Genomic DNA, 17833 nt, shown 5'->3' with positions numbered 1-17833 from the left:
AGGAAGCGGCGGAAGTAAAAGGGCTTTAACCCACAGTGGTGAATATCATTACTCAGGCTAGGGCCCCCTCTAAGAGGCGGATTCTTAATGATGTGTCTAGGCTTCCAAGTTGAAGTGACCGTCTGAAAGGGAATGAGGGGTACCATAGGGAACCGAGATGTTAACATCAAGGGGGAAACAATATTATTTAATCAAAATTCTTAATTCTGAGCCCAAACAAATTAATCACTATGTCACCTTATGTTTATATTGTTAATATTTACATGTTAAGTATGTGGGGCTAAATTGTACTTTCTATAGGATTATTGATACTATTAAACTACTACTTGTAATACTGAATATTTGTATCTCGGGGTGAATATGTGCTTGTCCTAATTAATGCCTGATTTCACCAGTAATATAGATTTCATTAAGTACATTGTTTTATTGCATATACACTTTTTCTAAAACAATTCTGTATTTTCAGCAAAACTGAACTATGAATATTTCTGTTCTGGTGTCATGATTGCCTTGTGCATGGGGGACCAGGACCAAATATTCTGTAATTCTACACACACAAAAAAGAAAATTGTACTTTTGCGGTCATTAACACTAATAACATAAACAATCATTTTCACTGTAAAAACAAAAAACTAAAAATGCTGCAAATATAGCTGCAATTTTTGAAAAAAGCTGAAGCAATTTCAGTAATTGTAGGCTGTAAAAAAAGGACTGTTTAGACTGTGATATAATATTAATATATAACATTAATAAAGGAAGTGTAAATATAAACACATATCACACGCATTAGTTGCATTATGCACACAGACTAAACATAGTCTAAACTCCCCTCTTTCTCTTAATATCTCCTCAGAGGTTGGTTGCCATGAACATGCCACTAAATAGTGACGGTACAGTCATGTTCAATGCCACCCTGTTCGCTCTGGTCAGAACTGGTCTGAAAATCAAGACCGAAGGTAAAGATTTTGCGACAGAGACTTTCACATGTCTGTGCTGGTGTGAATGTGTCATTAATTGTGTCATTTACTTTGTGTCTCTCAGGGAATCTGGAACAAGCCAATGAGGAGTTACGAGCCGTCATCAAGAAGATCTGGAAGAGAACTAGCATGAAACTCCTGGACCAAGTGGTGCCACCTGCTGGAGGTCAAACACACACACACACACACACACACACACACACACACACACACACACATACACACACAGTCCCCATTGTGGTTTATGGGGACTCTCCATAGGCGTAATGGTTTTTATACTGAACAAACTATATTTTCTAACTTTAAAAATAACTAACTTTACCCCTAAAACTATACCCCACAAAACTTTCAGCATTTTTAGATTTTCAAAAAAACTTAATTCTGTATGATTTATAAGCTTGTTTCTTCGTGGGGACCAAAAAATGTCCCATTTGACATTTGGTCTCTATAATGTAGGGAATACCAGGTACACATGCACACAGTGTCCTGTATTAAGGAACTTGTGTTTAGGAGAGGTGGTATAAGCAATGATTCCGCAAAACATTTTTTTTTTTTTCAACGATTTTATAATGTACAGGTCATTCATTTTAATGTAGTACTTTTTTGAATGTCTTGTTGTGGTTTTGTCTCGTGGGGTGGTGAAACTGAGCCCACCTTGTTTCAACTTATCAGTTATCCCTTGAGTAATGGATGCTGTATCATCTGGTGGTACTGAGGATGTGGGAAGTGTTTAGGTAGATGAAAGTGGACTTAACTGTGTCTGTCAAGGTCCTCTTTCTGTCCACTTTCTCCACAGCGAGTGGATGTTCACAAGGGGCCATGAGGTCATAATTATGTATTCCCTCCCATTTGGGTGAGGGAGGACCAATCCGCTGTTTCTCGGTCTTGGTATCACTACTGGATGCTCCTCTTTCCTGATTACAGACAGGAAGCACATGCAACCAGACAAATGCAAACTGGCCCCCCTGGCGAGGACTCAAACCAGTGAACTTCTTGACAAATATTAAAATGTATTCCTGTCTTCACTTAATTGTAATATTAATAAAAAAAAAAACAAATTATAAACTTATTATCAATTACTAATATGATTTTCAGTGTATTAAAGCATACACACGTGGTCAGAATTGTTGGTACCTTTGGTAAATATGATAAAAAAAAGGCTGTGGAAATAAATCTGCATTGTTAATCCTTTTGATCTTTTATTTTAAAAAATCACAAAAATCTAACCTTTCATTGGAGAATAAGAATTTAAGACGGGGGGAAATATCATTATGAAATAAATGTTTTTCTCTAATACAAATTGGCCACAATTAACGGTACCCTTTTATTCAATACTTTTTGAATCCTCCATTTGCCAAAATAGTATAGGTGTTTTCTCCTATAATGCCTGATGAGGTTAGAGAACACCTGACAAGAGATCAGAGACCATTCCTTCATCCAGAATCACTCCAGATCCTTCAGATGCACAGCTCCATGACGGTGCTTCTTCTCTTCAGTTCACCTCACTCATTTTCTACAGGGTTCAGGTCAGAGGACTGGAATGGCCAGCAGAAGCTTGGTTTTGTGCTCAGTGACCCATTTTTGTGTTGTTTGTGTTTACATTTACATTTATGCATTTAGCAGAAGCTTTTATCCAAAGCGACTTACATTGCATTCAAGTTACAGTTTTTACATTTGATCAGCTCTTGCTTTCCCTGGGACTCGAACCCATGACCTTGGCGCTGCTAGCACCATGCTCTACTATTTGAGCTATAGGAAAGCTGATGTTTGGATTATTGTATGGTTGGAAGATCCAAACATGGCCCATTATAAGATTTCTAACAGATTCAGTCACTTATTGATTTTTTTTTATCTGTTGGTGTTTGATAGAATCCATGATGCCGTGTGTCTAAACAAGATGTCCAGGACCTCCAGCAGAAATATAGACCCACAACATCAAAAATACAGCAGTATATTTCATTGTTCACACGGGGTACTTTTTTATCCCTGTGTGCACCAAACCCATCTTGAGTGTTTGCTGCTAAAAAGCAAAATTTGGTGATGTAGATGGCTGTTTGACAATTTTTTAAAGGTTTTCTGACCACAAAACTCAAACATTCTCTACAATTCTCCAGCTGTGATCCTTGGAGAGCCTCCTCCTCACCGTGCATTAGGACGATATAGACACACGTCCTCTTCCAGGCAGTTTCATAACGTTTTCTGTTGATTGGAAATTCTTAATTATTGCCCTGATGGTGGAAATTTTAGGATTAGTAATTTTAGGAATATTACTCATAAGAATTTCTAGGGGTACCAATAATTGTGTCCAACGTGTATTTGAGAAAAACATTTATTTCATAATGAGATTTCCCCCCATTTTAAATTCTTATTCTCCAATGAAAGCTTAGATTTTTGTGAATTTTTAAAATAAAAGATCAAAAGGATTAGCAATGCAAATTTATTTTCACAGCCTTCTCTGATCATATTTGAACAATTCTGATAACATGTGTATATCATAGGCATATGAAAATGTACTGCATGCCAAGAAAGACTCAAACACAGTACTTCATACATATAGTTTTGTGTAATGATACGAGTAGGTCATTGGCTATTTGTGTGGTCTGTGTGTTTAGATGATGACATCACTGTGGGGAAGTTCTATGCCACGTTCCTGATACAGGACTACTTCAGGAAGTTCAGGAAACGCAAAGAGCAAGGTCTTGTGGGATGCCAACCCTATTTAAACACCACCACCGCTCTGCAGGTGAGCTTTGAAAAACTTTGAAAACTTTGGGCCCTGATAAACACTTGAATGAACGAATTTCCTAAAAAAACACATATCATAATGATACCATATGTCACAGTTTGGTAGCAATTTATTTTACGGTACGTGTACTTCCCTGGTACATACATGGTAAATATCTTGTACCTACAGGCAAATGAGCGGTAACACAAGGTACTTACCTGAGGTGTATGTACATGGTAACAAATAAGAAACACGGCTTTACTTAGCAGTCGCACATGCATGGTAATTAGTTTGTACATACAGACAAGTGTGGGTAAGAACGGTTTCTTACAGGTAGTGCATGGTAACTAATTAGATACTTTACTGTACTTACTAATATATATACATGGTAAATATGTAGTACTTACGGACAAGTGGGTACAAACAGGCACGTCCTTACAGTATCCGTATATGGTAACTAATAAGACACATTACTGTAATGGTATTTAGATGGTAAATGTGTAGCACCTACTGAAAAATGTGCTATTATGTGGTAACAAACAACGCACATACTGTACTTGGTATACACGTGGTAAATATGTAGTACTTACAAACAAGTGTGTTAATGTGTTAATTGCTCTCCACAAGAGTGCTTACAAAGTTTGAAGAATTGGTAATTCCTGTGTAATGTTTATGTAAAATGGTGCACTTTATTTTACAGTCCTATTTCCATATACTTACTATGTTCGTACTGGTGTATGTACCTATTAGTTACTGTACAGAATAAGTTATGCGGTACTCAAGTTGGGGGTATAAACATGGATCAAGGTACTTATTGAGTAATTGATGGTAGATGGTACATAGTAACTATATGTTGTACTTAATGTTATACCACCCAATAAAACATTACAATAATCTAGCCTCGAGGTCATGAATGCATCAATTAATGTTTCTGCATTTTGACATTGAAAGCATAGGTCGTAATTTAGACATATTTTTATAATGGAAAAATGCAGTTTTACAAATGCTAGAAACATGTTTTTCGAAGGAAAGATTGCTATCAAAAAGTACGCCTAACTTCCTAGCTGATGATGAAGAATTTACAGAGCAGCCATCAAGTATTAGACAGTGATCTAGGTTATTACATGCAAAAGTTTTTGGTCCAATAATTAACACCTCTGTTTTTTCAGAATTTAGTAGTAAGAAATTGCTAGTCATCCAGTTTTTGATATCAACTATACATTCTGTTAGTTTGCAAATTGGTAAGTTTCATCAGGTTGCGAAGAAATATAGAGCTGAGTATCATCAGCATAACAGTGAATGCTAACACAATGTTTCCTAATGATATCTCCCAAGGGTAACATGTAAAGCGTGAAAAGTAAGAGGCCAAGTACTGAACCTTGAGGTACTCCATACTGCACTTGTGATTGGTATGATACCTCTTCATTTACTGCCACAAATTGATGGCGGTCAGATAAGTACGATTTGAACCATGCCAGTGCACTTCCACTAATGCCAACATAATTTTGTAGTCTATTTAAAAGAATGGTGTGGTCGATAGTGTCAAACGCGGCGCTAAGATCCAGTAGCACTAATAAAGAGATACAACCACGATCAGATGATAAAAGCAGGTCGTTTGTAACTCTAATGAGAGCAGTCTCAGTACTATGGTCTAAAACCTGACTGGAAATCCTCACATATATCAGTTTTCTCTAAGAAGGAACATAGTTGTGATGATACTATTTTTTCTAATATCTTAGAAAAGGGAGATTCGAGATCGGTCTGTAATTAATTATTTTCGGGTCAAGTTGTGGTTTTTAATGAGAGGCTTAATAACAGCCAGGTGTTACCACTCATTTGCCTGTAGGTACAAGATATTTACCATGTATGAACCAGGGAAGTACACATACTGTAAAATAAAGTGCTACCCACAGTTTTGTTGAATCGAAACAGAAATAGTGTATTTTTATCTGTCTCTTCTGCAGGCTGGTCTGCGCACACTGCATGATATCGGCCCTGAGATCCGTCGAGCCATATCATGTGATCTACAGGATGAAGGTCTAGTAGATGTCAACCTCCACGAGGAGGAAAAGATATACGAGGTAAAGCACTTCAGTCTTTTCACATGTAAATATGTATTAGAGCATTGCGATTGTAAACCACGTCACGGGTTTGACTCCAAGCGAATGTGTGAACCCTGTTCGAGGATTGCGCCAAGGTTTTTAATTAAACTGGAAAGCAATGTTTGCAAATTCTCAGTGAACTACTTGAGATTTTGATTAAATTTGATTTGATTTGAATATTGATTTGAATAATATGCAAGTACTTTTAAAGTACTTTCTCTAATGCAGGGATCTCCAACACTGCTCCTGGAGAGCTGGGCTGTGTTCCACTTTTTTACTTCCCTCGTCTCATTGACTAAGATGTATGTCGTTGATTATGTTGCATGAGTGCCCACTACTGGCTGAACCCTTGCTGTAGGCTGGATTGTAACACCCTTTATCACTTGGAATCTGTTATGAAGTTGGTTTATTAGTTACATTTTTCTTACTTTATGAATTAGTTTGATGCCGTATTCTATATGAATAAAGATATGCTTGGACTGTTTCAAATATTTAAAAAAATATATTTAAAAAAATAAGTTGTTTAGGGTCGGAGTAAATTAAACTCGATCTGTGGTGACATCAGTAGACTCACTCACTCATCAAAATCAAGGGATTTGCCCTGTTCCAACACACCTGCCTGCAGTTATCAAGTTACCCTGAACACCTTGGCTGTGTCTGAAATTGCCCCCTGTACCCTTAAATAGGGCACTGTTTGAGGGGACAGCAATTTGTAGTAGTGTCCGAAACCACAACGAACTGATGTTCACTCAAAAGCTAGAGAATACCCATAATGCACTGTGAGGGTCATGATGAATTATTTCCCGCATCTTGTCAGAAGATGGTGCCTGCGACTGAATCATCAATTTTCCAAACTGCTGGTCCTGAGTACAGCATAATTTCATACAGGTATACATTTTATTTTAATTGATTATTAAATTATTTAATTACAGTTTATACATGCTAGTTTTCTATTACAGAGTTCGAGATATTTTTCTTTTTTGATTACTACTGGAGCTGCCAGTTTGTTAAGTTTCAGATAATTATTAAACAGCAAGCACAACCAATGTGAAAGCGGCAGCCCTTTCAGTGCACTGAGTGTCTAAATTCGCTCACTCGATTTCATTCACTCTTTCAAGTGGACTATATTAGTGGACTCATGTAGGGAATAATGAATGTGGGTATAAGGGGCGATTTCAAACACAGCATCTAATTAACTGGTTCAGGTGTGTTTGATTGGGGTTGGAGCTGAAATCTGCAGGACGGTAGATTTCCAGGAGCAGGGTTGGAGATCCCTGTTATCATGTGTCTTGAGCAAAAAAAAAAAGGGTCTTGAGCAAAACAAAAAATAAAATAAAAATAAATAAAAGAAGACAAACTACTAATTTTTTACTGGACAAAAGTAACCTGTTACTAACAGGTTAAAAGGAAAGTTGTGGTCATTACTTTGCATACACCTTGCAAAATCTGCAAAATGTAAAAAATAAATAAAAAAGGGAACATGTGCAATTTGTTTATGTAGTCCTGTCCTGAATAATCTATGTCATATCACAAATGTTTAGTCCATAAGACAAAATAATTGCTGAATTTCCACAAATGATTCATTTCAAAAGTTTACTTACACTTGATTCTTTATTCTTCTTACTGTGTGTTATTACTTGTATGATTCATTACTGTTTTTGTTTTGTGATAGTTTCATGAGTCCCTTGTTTGTCCTGAGCAGCTAAACTGACCACTGTTGGTCATAAAAATCCCCCAGGTCCAAGTTTGAAATTTAAGTAAATACATTGTTATAAGTTTTTTTGCACATTTTTACTGGAAAACAAGTCAGTGTATATAATTTAAAATGAATTGATTAGTCTGTTTTGAAAGTCTAGGGGAACTGTTTTTGCTGTTATTGTCTGTATGTGCAGAGGAATAGGGTTGTGTTTGGGAATCATGTGAGTGGAGATCAGTACAGCAGCGTCACGCAGCGTCCTCTGCAGCTCCCGCTTCCTCTGTGCTCCACCCAAAATTACTGTCCCTCGATGTCAGACAAATCATCCAACTCCAATATCAACAATGCCAACGTGCCAGTGGTCACTGCCTTTCCCAACGGCTGGCACAGACGGTGCCGGCGGCTCTCTGGGACCCTGGTGTCCTCTCTGAACTCCTACCTCAACCTCAGGAGTGATGGAGAACTACAGCTCAGGACTCACTCCAGAAGGTGAGAGGTCACAATACCACTGAGGTTACCACAGAAAACAAAATCATAAAAACTAAGAAAAATTGGGCTTACCCTAGGTAAATATGAGCCAAACCAACCATAGCAGGGCTGCCAACTCTCACGCATTCCACGCAACTGACACTGTTCTCACGCTCTCACGCCACACGTCCATTTTCTCACGCAGTCAAAGGATGTTTCTCAATTCCAAGAATGCTAAGAACGGACTTGCCAGGCTATTTTGAAAGAACGAACTTGGAAGGACGCGAGAACTTTACTTTCACGAGCCGTCACATATTTGCGAGCTTGCAGCGGTAATCTCTTAAGCGAGAATGAGAAGTTTAAAGCTTACAGGTTTACGCCCGTAGCATCTTCTGGGATTTTTCACAGTTTGATTCACTCAAGTCTGCATTCAATGCATCCTCAATTTCAAGAACACATCTGGGCACGTTCATGTGTCCTCTATACTTGCTTTCTTGATTATTGGAATTGAACTTTGACGGTTAATGATGACAACAACGAGAACACAAGCATGCAAGATCGCATAAGAACGCATATTGGGAAATGGCCAAAAGCACCTTCAGTTAAAACTGTAGTAATAGGTTATTGGTGAAACAGATTTGGTAAAGGCCCCAGTACTTATTTGTGTTTGCGCTCTGGAAAGCATAAAACTTTTTTTGTAGCATTAAGCAATGTAGCTAATTACAGACATGTCTGTTGATTTCTTGAACACCTCTGATTAGGCGTTCTGTTCAAGTAAGTCTAAATTCATTCACCTCAAATTTTTTCCTGCACGCTCGTGATTCTTCTCATTGTAACAAAGTGTAGACATGATGTAACTAATACCGCTTTTCCACCGGGGCTGGTGCTGGAGCTAGAGCCCAATTGGAAACTGGGCTGCGCTTTTCCACTCAAAAAAATCCTGGGCCGGTGCCCAGATCCTGGTTCTGAACCGGCCCCGAAACCTTGCTGGTCTCGAACAAGGCAACCTATGATGTCAGTAGGCGGAGCTTCCACTACAGAGCGCAGTTTGAAAGCCACCATTTTTAAAAGCTGTCAGGATTGAGGTAAATTAACAACATTATAACGCTCTCCTTCTGCAAGAGATAACGAGTGTTTGTGGAATGAGGTTCTTTTCCCTGCCAGTGGAAATGCGAGCCGGTTCTGAACGAGTGCCAGTCTTGGTTCCAGCTCTGGCACCAACCCCAGTGGAAAAGAGGCTTTAAGATTCATTGTGCTTTTTAGAGAGCTTCATCGATAATAACGGAACATTGTGAGATTGCGATAAAGTGAAGTGAGTGACAGCTTTTTAGTGATTACATGAAAGCGCTATATTTGCTCACATTCTAGGCTACATATAATGCATTGTAAATGCATGTTTTTCGTGCAGTGACATATATCCCGTGCCCGAAAATTCGAAATTGCAGTGATTGACATACTGTAGTGATAAGCAGTCGACCAAAGAAAAATATTTGTCAAAATTGGTGTGTATTACACGATGTTAATACAGACTGATAGATTAATTAAAAAATATTAGAATTTTCATATCAAAATATTTTGAAATGCGGTTGAAATTAGTTGTAAAAGTAATGACTTGTACTCTTGTCTTGCTGTGCATTTCTATTCTTGGTGAAAATATATTAGTTTCACAGCACTGCAACTAGGGTTGAACGTGATACATACTGACCAGGCCAACAGTGAACACTATGCAGTGTTATTTTACACTTAATTATTACATTTCTGCAGACAAAACTCTGCAGGTTATTTTTTTAACAAAACATGCATATAATAACAAGCTGTATGCCTCACTATGCTATGACCCGCAGTTTCAATTGCTCCATTTTATGCACCACCAGCAGTTGTTAACCTTTATATAAATTATAAAATGTGCTAGCTTGTCATAAAGCTAAGTATAAAGGTAGAACAGAGATGTGTATGAACAATCATGAATTAAAAATGTTTAGTCACTTTTTGTGTTTGTATTGCACTTGTATTTCATGCAGTTTTTAAGTATTTGAAAGCTGTACTAAATTGCTGGGCAAGCTACAGAAAATATAATAGATAAATAAAAATAATTAAATAAAAATAATTAGCTACTAAATAACAACAACATGTGTGCCGATAGCTTTGTGGTTAGTGCGTCGACATACAGCGTAACTGCGCTCACAGCGAACTGAGTTTAATTCCCCCCTCGAGGTCCTTTCCGGCACAAAAAGCCCATAAATATAACTTAAACAACAACAACATGTGTGACAGCTATGGAGAAAGCAACGTACTATTCATATTTCTGTATAAATATGTAATTTTAAAATATTATTGCTGTGTGTATACTGAATGATTACACAGAATGATTAAAAGATGTAGTTACAAGATAGGCCTACTTCAACAATACCACAGTGCTACCATGTCACACACACACACATGGAAACATCTTTCTACTTTAAGTGCTTTCGTGTACTGTTAATATTTTGGTACAATGTGAGTGGTCAATATTAACCGCTATATATCACTTAAAATAGGTGTTACTTAAAAGCTGTATGATCTATCTATCTATCTATCTATCTATCTATTGTAGCGCGCTGAAGAATCACACGACAGGTTGCAGTGCAATAAAGACCCCGGAGGGTGTGTTTATTGTGCCAGACTTGTGAATAAAAGGAAATATGTGAAGGTGCCAACGTGCTCCGTGCTCGTCCACAATCTCCTGGTGATCTTCTCGGCCGGCCGGCTGCGTGCAGGGTGCTCTGGATCCTGTACGTGGGTGGCGGGCTGTGCGATCAACTGGTGTCTGTGGAAATCAGAGAGACAGGGTTAGTTGGCCTTCTCTTGGAGACATCGCTCGCTAGTGTGTGCCAGCTCGGCCCTTTTCTAGCCCTCTCCAAACGAGTCGCAGCTGTGATCGCTCAGTCCGCTGTGATTGTGAGCAGGTGCAGCTCCTTCGTTGCCAGGGCGACGCTGATAGGTGCCCGGGACACTTGTCACACTATCTATCTATCTATCTATCTATCTATCTATCTATCTATCTATCTTCAAATTTTCTCACACAGTCAAAAGCACCCTCAGTTAAAACTGTAATAATAGAATATTGGAGAAACATATTTGGTAAAGGTTTCAGTGCATATTTGTGTTTGCACTCTGGAAAGCATCAAAAGTTTCTATTTACAACGTGTTTTTTGTAGCATTGAGCAATATAGCCAGACATGTCTATTGATTTATTGAACTCGTCTGATTGGCCATTCTGTTCAAGTTAGTCCGCTTTCTAGGCTACATACAGTATAATCCATTCAAAATTTGAATAAAAGTTTAGATTGTTGTGCTTCTAACAGGACCAGCAGCCACACACCCTGTACATGCAGCAAAGTTTCAGGAGTGCCATAGGCCTATATCCCCAACATTACATTACAACTATTTAATTCTATTTTGAAATGATTGTTTTTAACAAAATATCACTCAGTTTGTATGTCCTCGTACATCAGAATTACATCTGCAAATGCATTAGCAACAAGCATCAAGCACAATAGCTCAGCTCTGTTAAGGGTAAATATTAAAGGGAGGAAAAGGAAAGGGAAGTGGTGTGGTGTGTGGCCAAGTATGGTGACCCATACTCAGAATTTGTGCTCTACATTTAACCCATCCAAGTATACTCACAGTGGTGAACATACACCCGGAGCAGTGGGCAGCCAATGCTGCGGCGCCCGGGGAGCAGTTGGGGGTTCGGTGCCTTGCTCAAGGGTCTCACCTGACTCCGGCACACCATCGCTTCTCATCCTACTGGATCTATCTGCAGCGTTTGATACGGTTGATCACAATATCCTCCTTCAGCGCCTCCATCATACTATCTGACTCTCTGACACTGCTTTGAGTTGGTTCCAGTCCTACTTGTCTGGAAGAACAGAGTATGTTTCTTTGGGAGGTGCAAAGTCTCAGACGCATACAGTCACATGCGGTGTCCCTCAAGGGTCGGTTCTCGGCCCGATTCTGTTCACCATCTATACTCTTCCCCTTGGCCACATAATCAACAGGCATGCAATATCATTTCATTGCTATGCCGATGACACTCAGCTGTATATAAAAACCAACTTCATCTCATCTACAGCCACTCTGTCATCATTGAGTTCCTGCCTTGAGGAGATTGAGGCATGGATGAAGGTAAACTTTTTACAGCTAAATAGCTCCAAAACAGAAGCTATTTTAGTTGGTACACCACACCAGGTCCAGTCATCATCTATAACCCACATCTCTTTCTCTGGTCAAAAAATTCCACTATCATCGACAGTCACCAACCTGGGCGTAAGATTTGATGCTCAACTCACATTTGACGCCCACATAAAACATCTATGTAAGACTTCCTTCTATCACCTAAGGAACATTGCTAAACTCCATCCCACACTTGGTCTGTCAGATGCTGAAAAACTTGTCCATGCTTTTGTATCCTCGAGGCTGGACTACAGCAATGCTCTCCTCTTTGGGATTCCTGGCAAAAGCCTTCAAAAACTACAATACATTCAGAATAGTGCTGCAAGGATCCTAATGAGGATAAGGAAACATGACCGTATCACTCCCCTCCTTCACTCACTCCACTGGCTTCCTGTCTCATACGGGATTAACTATAAAATCATCCTACTTACTCATCAATGCATTCACGGCAATGCACCCCCCTACTTAAAGGAACTACTCACAAAACAAAACTCCACGCAACCTCCGCTCTGGAAACAAAGCCCTTCTTCAACCACCCAGAACTAAGCTCTGCACTATGGGGGATCGAGCCTTCAGCTCAGCCGCACTGCGTCTTTGGAATTCCCTTACAAAAAACCTAAGGGCTCCTCAAGCCATAGACTCTTTTAAGAAAGGACTAAAAACCTATCTTTTTAAGCAAGCATTTTTTACTTCTTGCTAATTTTTTTTTTTCTTTTTCTCTCCGGTTTTTAACTTTGTTTTTACTCTGTAGCACTTTGGGATTGTTTTTAACTATGAAAAGTGCTTTACAAATAAAATATATTATTATTATTATTATTACCTCAGTCGTGGTATTGAAGGTGGAGAGAGTGTTGGTTATTCACTCCCCCACCTACAATCCCTGCCGGACCTGAGACTCAAACCCGCAACCTTCAGGTTACAAGTCCAACTCTCTATCCATTAGGCCACGACTGCCCCTAATTATGGTGTGGCGCAATGATATCGGCTGCTTATTTGTGTACCAATGATTTGTTTTTGCTGTGGCTTGCAGGCCAAGCGCCAGTGCTGTCAGATATCCGATCATCCACGTGGAAAACTCCGCCCTCGGTGACATCAGTGATGATGACAGGAACTCTGGGGAGTACTACAGCGGAGACGAGTTCAATGAGGAGGATATCATGCTGGCTACAGACAGGTATTACTAGAAAACGCTTTTCAGAAAATGTATATCAACAGTAGCTGTTATCTTTATTTTCTCTTGGTTTCTCTTGAAGGCCATACTTTCAGGACACTTTAGGTGATGGTGCTCCAGATGGACAGCAGGATGCGTGTGAATGTGTCTGTGATGATGATGAGCAGCTCATATCCCAGCAGCCCCAGAGGTCCTCAAAACGACTCCTGCTGTCCACAGCTCAATGTGAGATATTGGAAAATAATCATGAACTTTTTACAGCGTCACACTGAAACTAACAGAAAACAGAACTAGAATTACTTTGGGAATAAACATCAGACTGAATGGTTCCTCAATAAGCTGTGATGATAGATGGATATATGATTATGGTATTGCTATTATGGTACAGGTCCTTCACTAGGAAAAATGTATATTTATATAAAGCATTTATGTCAATGTGGTAGAAATATATTTCCTAAAAATAAATATATTTAAAGCATTTATTTGTCTATCTAAGAATACATTCACATAGGTGACATCTGAAGAAAAACTATCTGTTGTCTATAACATGAGTAAACATAACACATTTTAATAAAATTCAGCAAGGAACATACTTTATAATATTACAGTTTTGATCTCTAGTAGGATTATAGTGGCTAGTCTTCTTTAAAAATGTTCTTTAGCCCCTTGAGGTTAGCGGAGGAGTTCTTATATACTAATAAAAATTTCGGTCCCACTTTATATTAGGTGGCCTTAATTACTATGTACTTACATTTAAATGAATAATTTGATACAATGCACTTATTGTGTAAATACATGTTTTTACATTGTACTTATATTTTTAAAAATACCTATATGTAATTACATCTGTAATTATATTTATAATTACACTGTTGACCCATCCCTTACACCTAACCCCACCCTTAAACCGACCCATACCACCAAACCTGTCCCTAACCTTACCCATCTCCCACCTCAATAGCAGCAGAAGTGTTTTACAACACCATATGAATACAATAAGTACATTGTACTTATTTTTTGATGTAAGTTCATAGTAGTTAAGGCCACCTAATATAAAGTGTGACCAAAATTGGTCATATACTTAAATCATTATGTTTTGAAATACAGATTAAATAAATCAAACTTAATCTCTTCAAGTTCATATTTCTGTGCACAAGATTCTAAATATGGCTCCTACAAGGATATTCCATCTGCATTTGCATTTAGCCTAAATGCAGGCTAGTGTAAGACTTTTAAATTTATACAGTTGTTGTTAGTTTATTGTACATTCCTCCATTATAATAAATATGAATCTATATGTGTGTGCATTCTGCCATACAGCTTCTCACAAGCCCGCTTTCCATTTTGAGTGTCTGCGTAAACAGAACAGCCAAGATGAGATTCCCCTGCATCCAACGGGCCTGCCGCAGCATCAGGTGATAATGACACGACCCCCTACACTGTCACCAACATAATAGATTAAGAACAACGGTAGTAGTGAGACATTACCTGTGTCATGTACGTAAAGTGGCATCATGTTTTCTTGTGCAGATGAAGACGCCGACTGGACAAGAATTGAGTAGAACACGACTCTCTCCGACTCGCTCCATCCGCTCCTGGGTCACGCCTCCAGCCACGCCTCCACCCTACGCTCCTCTGATTCAGACCACGCCCAGCGCTAGCAGCACTCCAGGATTGGTTCACAGGAGCTTCTGGAATTCCCAGCTGGCCTCTGATTGGTCGACACGTTCTCCCTCCCCCTCACTCCTGAAGGTTCCCCCCCGACTGTGTGGCCATCACCTGCAGCAGCGGAGCAGCGCTCAAAGCCTTGTGGAAGCGGTGAGGGATGCCGCTTGACCCTGAGAGTCATGTCACCTTTCTATAGGGCTTCATAAACTACAGATTGTGTCAAAGCAGCTTGACTGTGATTAACAGGAAAATAGCAGAATCAATTATGGAAACTTAGTTCAGTTCAGATTCTGCTGTAAAACAGCTCAGAGACAATAGTGTCATTATTTAGCTCAAGTTAGTTCAGTGTTGGTTTACATCAACAAGAGTGTGAAGTTCATCAATTTAAAATGGCCCTGCTTTGGTCTTGTTTGACCTAAGTGCAGCGGGGTCATTCCCAGTTTGGTGAAAAAAATAAATAAAAATGTCGTAAATAGTGCTGTCAAACATGTTTGTTTACATGATATATGTATGTGTACTGTGTATATTATATATAAATACACAAGCATGTACGTATATATTTCTGAAAAATTTTGTGTTTTATATATTAAATATATATATAATATTGATTATATGAATATAAATATAGACATGTAAGTAAATGCATGTATACATTTTCAAAATATATACTGCATGTATTTATATATACTATGCAAACAAAAACTTTTATTTTGTATGCGATTAATCGTTTGACAGCACTAGCATTAATTAAATTTTTAATTTATTTTTTAAATCATTTTTTATTAATATAATATTGTACTTAGTGTGACCAGAGGGGAGAAAATGTCTACCAGAAAAACGCACTGGCCAAGCCCGTATAACCTAATAGTCCTCACCAAATATATCACATTCACATTCAAGGAAATTTCCCAGGATGTTTTAAACTAATGAAGCCCATTACTAGCTAGGAAATAAAAACATGTGGTCACACTTTATTTTAAGGTCAAATCAAGTCACTATTATTTGTATAGCGCTTTTATTATTTATTATTATTATTTAGTCATTTAGCAGACGATTTTATCCAAAGCGATTTACAAATGACGACAACAGAAGCAATCAATTGTAGTATTAAAACAACTAAAAACAGATCCAAAACTAAAAGCTAAATGTAGCATGGGGCGTGTCACACTGGTGAGTATTTCACTATGGGCCAAAGGATCAGAAGATAGGTGCGGCTACTGGAGAGAGGAAGGCAGCACAGTGGTGGTGAATTATCAACAGAGTCTTTTTTATGATTCAACTGAAGGTTTATATTAAAGTAAAATTATCTTTTTTTCTTTTCGTTGTTTGAAATATGCAAATCACAATGTAATCAACTAATTAGCAATGAACAATAAGTGACAATATTTGTTCTTCACACTCTTTTGTAAGTACTTGGACGAGCAACCTTAACAGCTCGACTCAGATGTAAATCAAATTATTCTCTTTGTACAATAAAATAAAATTAAAATAAACAATTGGAAAAATTCAATACTTCAAGGAAACAGTAAGCAATATTCTCAAACAAAATAATGCATTCACGTGAATACTCAGAATTCGTATAAACAGTCAATTTGGTTCAATGTACAGAATGAAGTCTCAATTTCACTTTTCAAATTCAGATAAACATTTTTTCCCTCAAAACTGTGGTATTCTTTTCAGGTTGTGAGTCAAATGCTCCAGATTCAATTGGTGGAATCGACTCAGACGAACAGAATCAATTGACTCAGTTCAAGAAAATGTTCGTTCGTTTAGGACAGTTCAGTTCAAAATCAATGTCTTTTGGATGAAGATGGAGAGGAGAAAAATATAAAAAAACAGTTCGCAATGAGTCCAAGCTCTTTTTGTCCAAGAGCAACAAAACAAAAAGAAAGGAATTCTCCTACCAGAGATGATGAACACAGTTCAACAAGGGAATCGAGTTCGTGGATGGCTCGCCGTGTTTATACGCTCATTGCATCTCGTGTGTCCGGTATGGAACAGGAAAACTTCTGATGGTGAATCACAATCTCTCACAAAAAACCCAGCCTTGTAAAAACACAAGGCAGAACCAATAATTAATACTCAATTCAGTCTCATGAACAATTCACATGTACAGTAAAGCACAAATTAACTCAATATTTCAACTTATTAAACACGTTGACAATTGAACATGAATCTGCGTCATATTTCATTGACTCGCTAGCTTTTTTTTCCACATTTGACTAGCTTTAGCCCGCGTGCAGACTAGCTGGCTAGATCGTTACGCACGCATCTACTAATATCAAGTTAATATCAACCTCATATAAGTTCGCTGAAAAACCTGCAACGTTTTTTTTCTTGTATATTATCAAGTTTATATTTGAAATAGGACTCACCAAGGCAAGAAAATAGTCTATATTCAAGCAGGGAAGTTAATACGCAGCACTTTAAAGTTGCGTTGGTCTGCATCAGTCACTATTTCTTTGACTCGTCCTCTTCTCGACTCGCTCCGATGACAGCTTATCAACGTTTCATTCAAATATTCAACTTTATTTTATCTGGTCTCTTTTCACTCTGAATCTTTAGCTTAAAAGCGGGAAATTTCTGGAGATTATTCCGCACAGCTGCGTTCTCTGACTTGCTTTCTCTCATCTGCCGCTCGCATTCAAAGAGGGACTTGCGCAACCTGATGCGCTGCTGCCATTGGCTCACAGAAGTGTCAGTCACTGCAGCGCAATGTGTGATTGGGTGATTCTCTTTTCAGTCTAGAACAGTCTTTTTCTCTTTTTTTTACTGTTCTTTTTCGATCAACTCACGCACTTATCTGTTTAC

The 17833-nt window shown here is 38.3% G+C and overlaps 1 protein-coding gene across 1 annotated transcript in view; it reads left to right on the top strand.

The window, feature by feature from the left end:
- The window catches only part of LOC306848841 (voltage-dependent L-type calcium channel subunit alpha-1D-like), a 116837-nt gene that overhangs the window by 88272 nt on the left and 10732 nt on the right, over positions 1–17833 (top strand). Inside the window, exons 38-46 of the mRNA XM_079383591.1 lie at positions 854–956; positions 1042–1143; positions 3590–3720; positions 5667–5783; positions 7697–7989; positions 13214–13357; positions 13437–13579; positions 14675–14769; positions 14885–15172. Of these exons, the coding sequence (XP_079239717.1) occupies positions 854–956; positions 1042–1143; positions 3590–3720; positions 5667–5783; positions 7697–7989; positions 13214–13357; positions 13437–13579; positions 14675–14769; positions 14885–15172 (1416 nt within the window). The remainder of the gene's footprint in view (positions 1–853; positions 957–1041; positions 1144–3589; positions 3721–5666; positions 5784–7696; positions 7990–13213; positions 13358–13436; positions 13580–14674; positions 14770–14884; positions 15173–17833) is intronic.

This window comes from Barbus barbus (assembly GCF_936440315.1).
Source record: "Barbus barbus genome assembly, chromosome: 29".
Taxonomy (NCBI): Eukaryota; Metazoa; Chordata; class Actinopteri; order Cypriniformes; family Cyprinidae; genus Barbus; species Barbus barbus.
The sequence above is the reverse complement of the archived record's forward strand: the minus strand, read 5'-3'. Positions and strand labels throughout refer to the sequence as shown.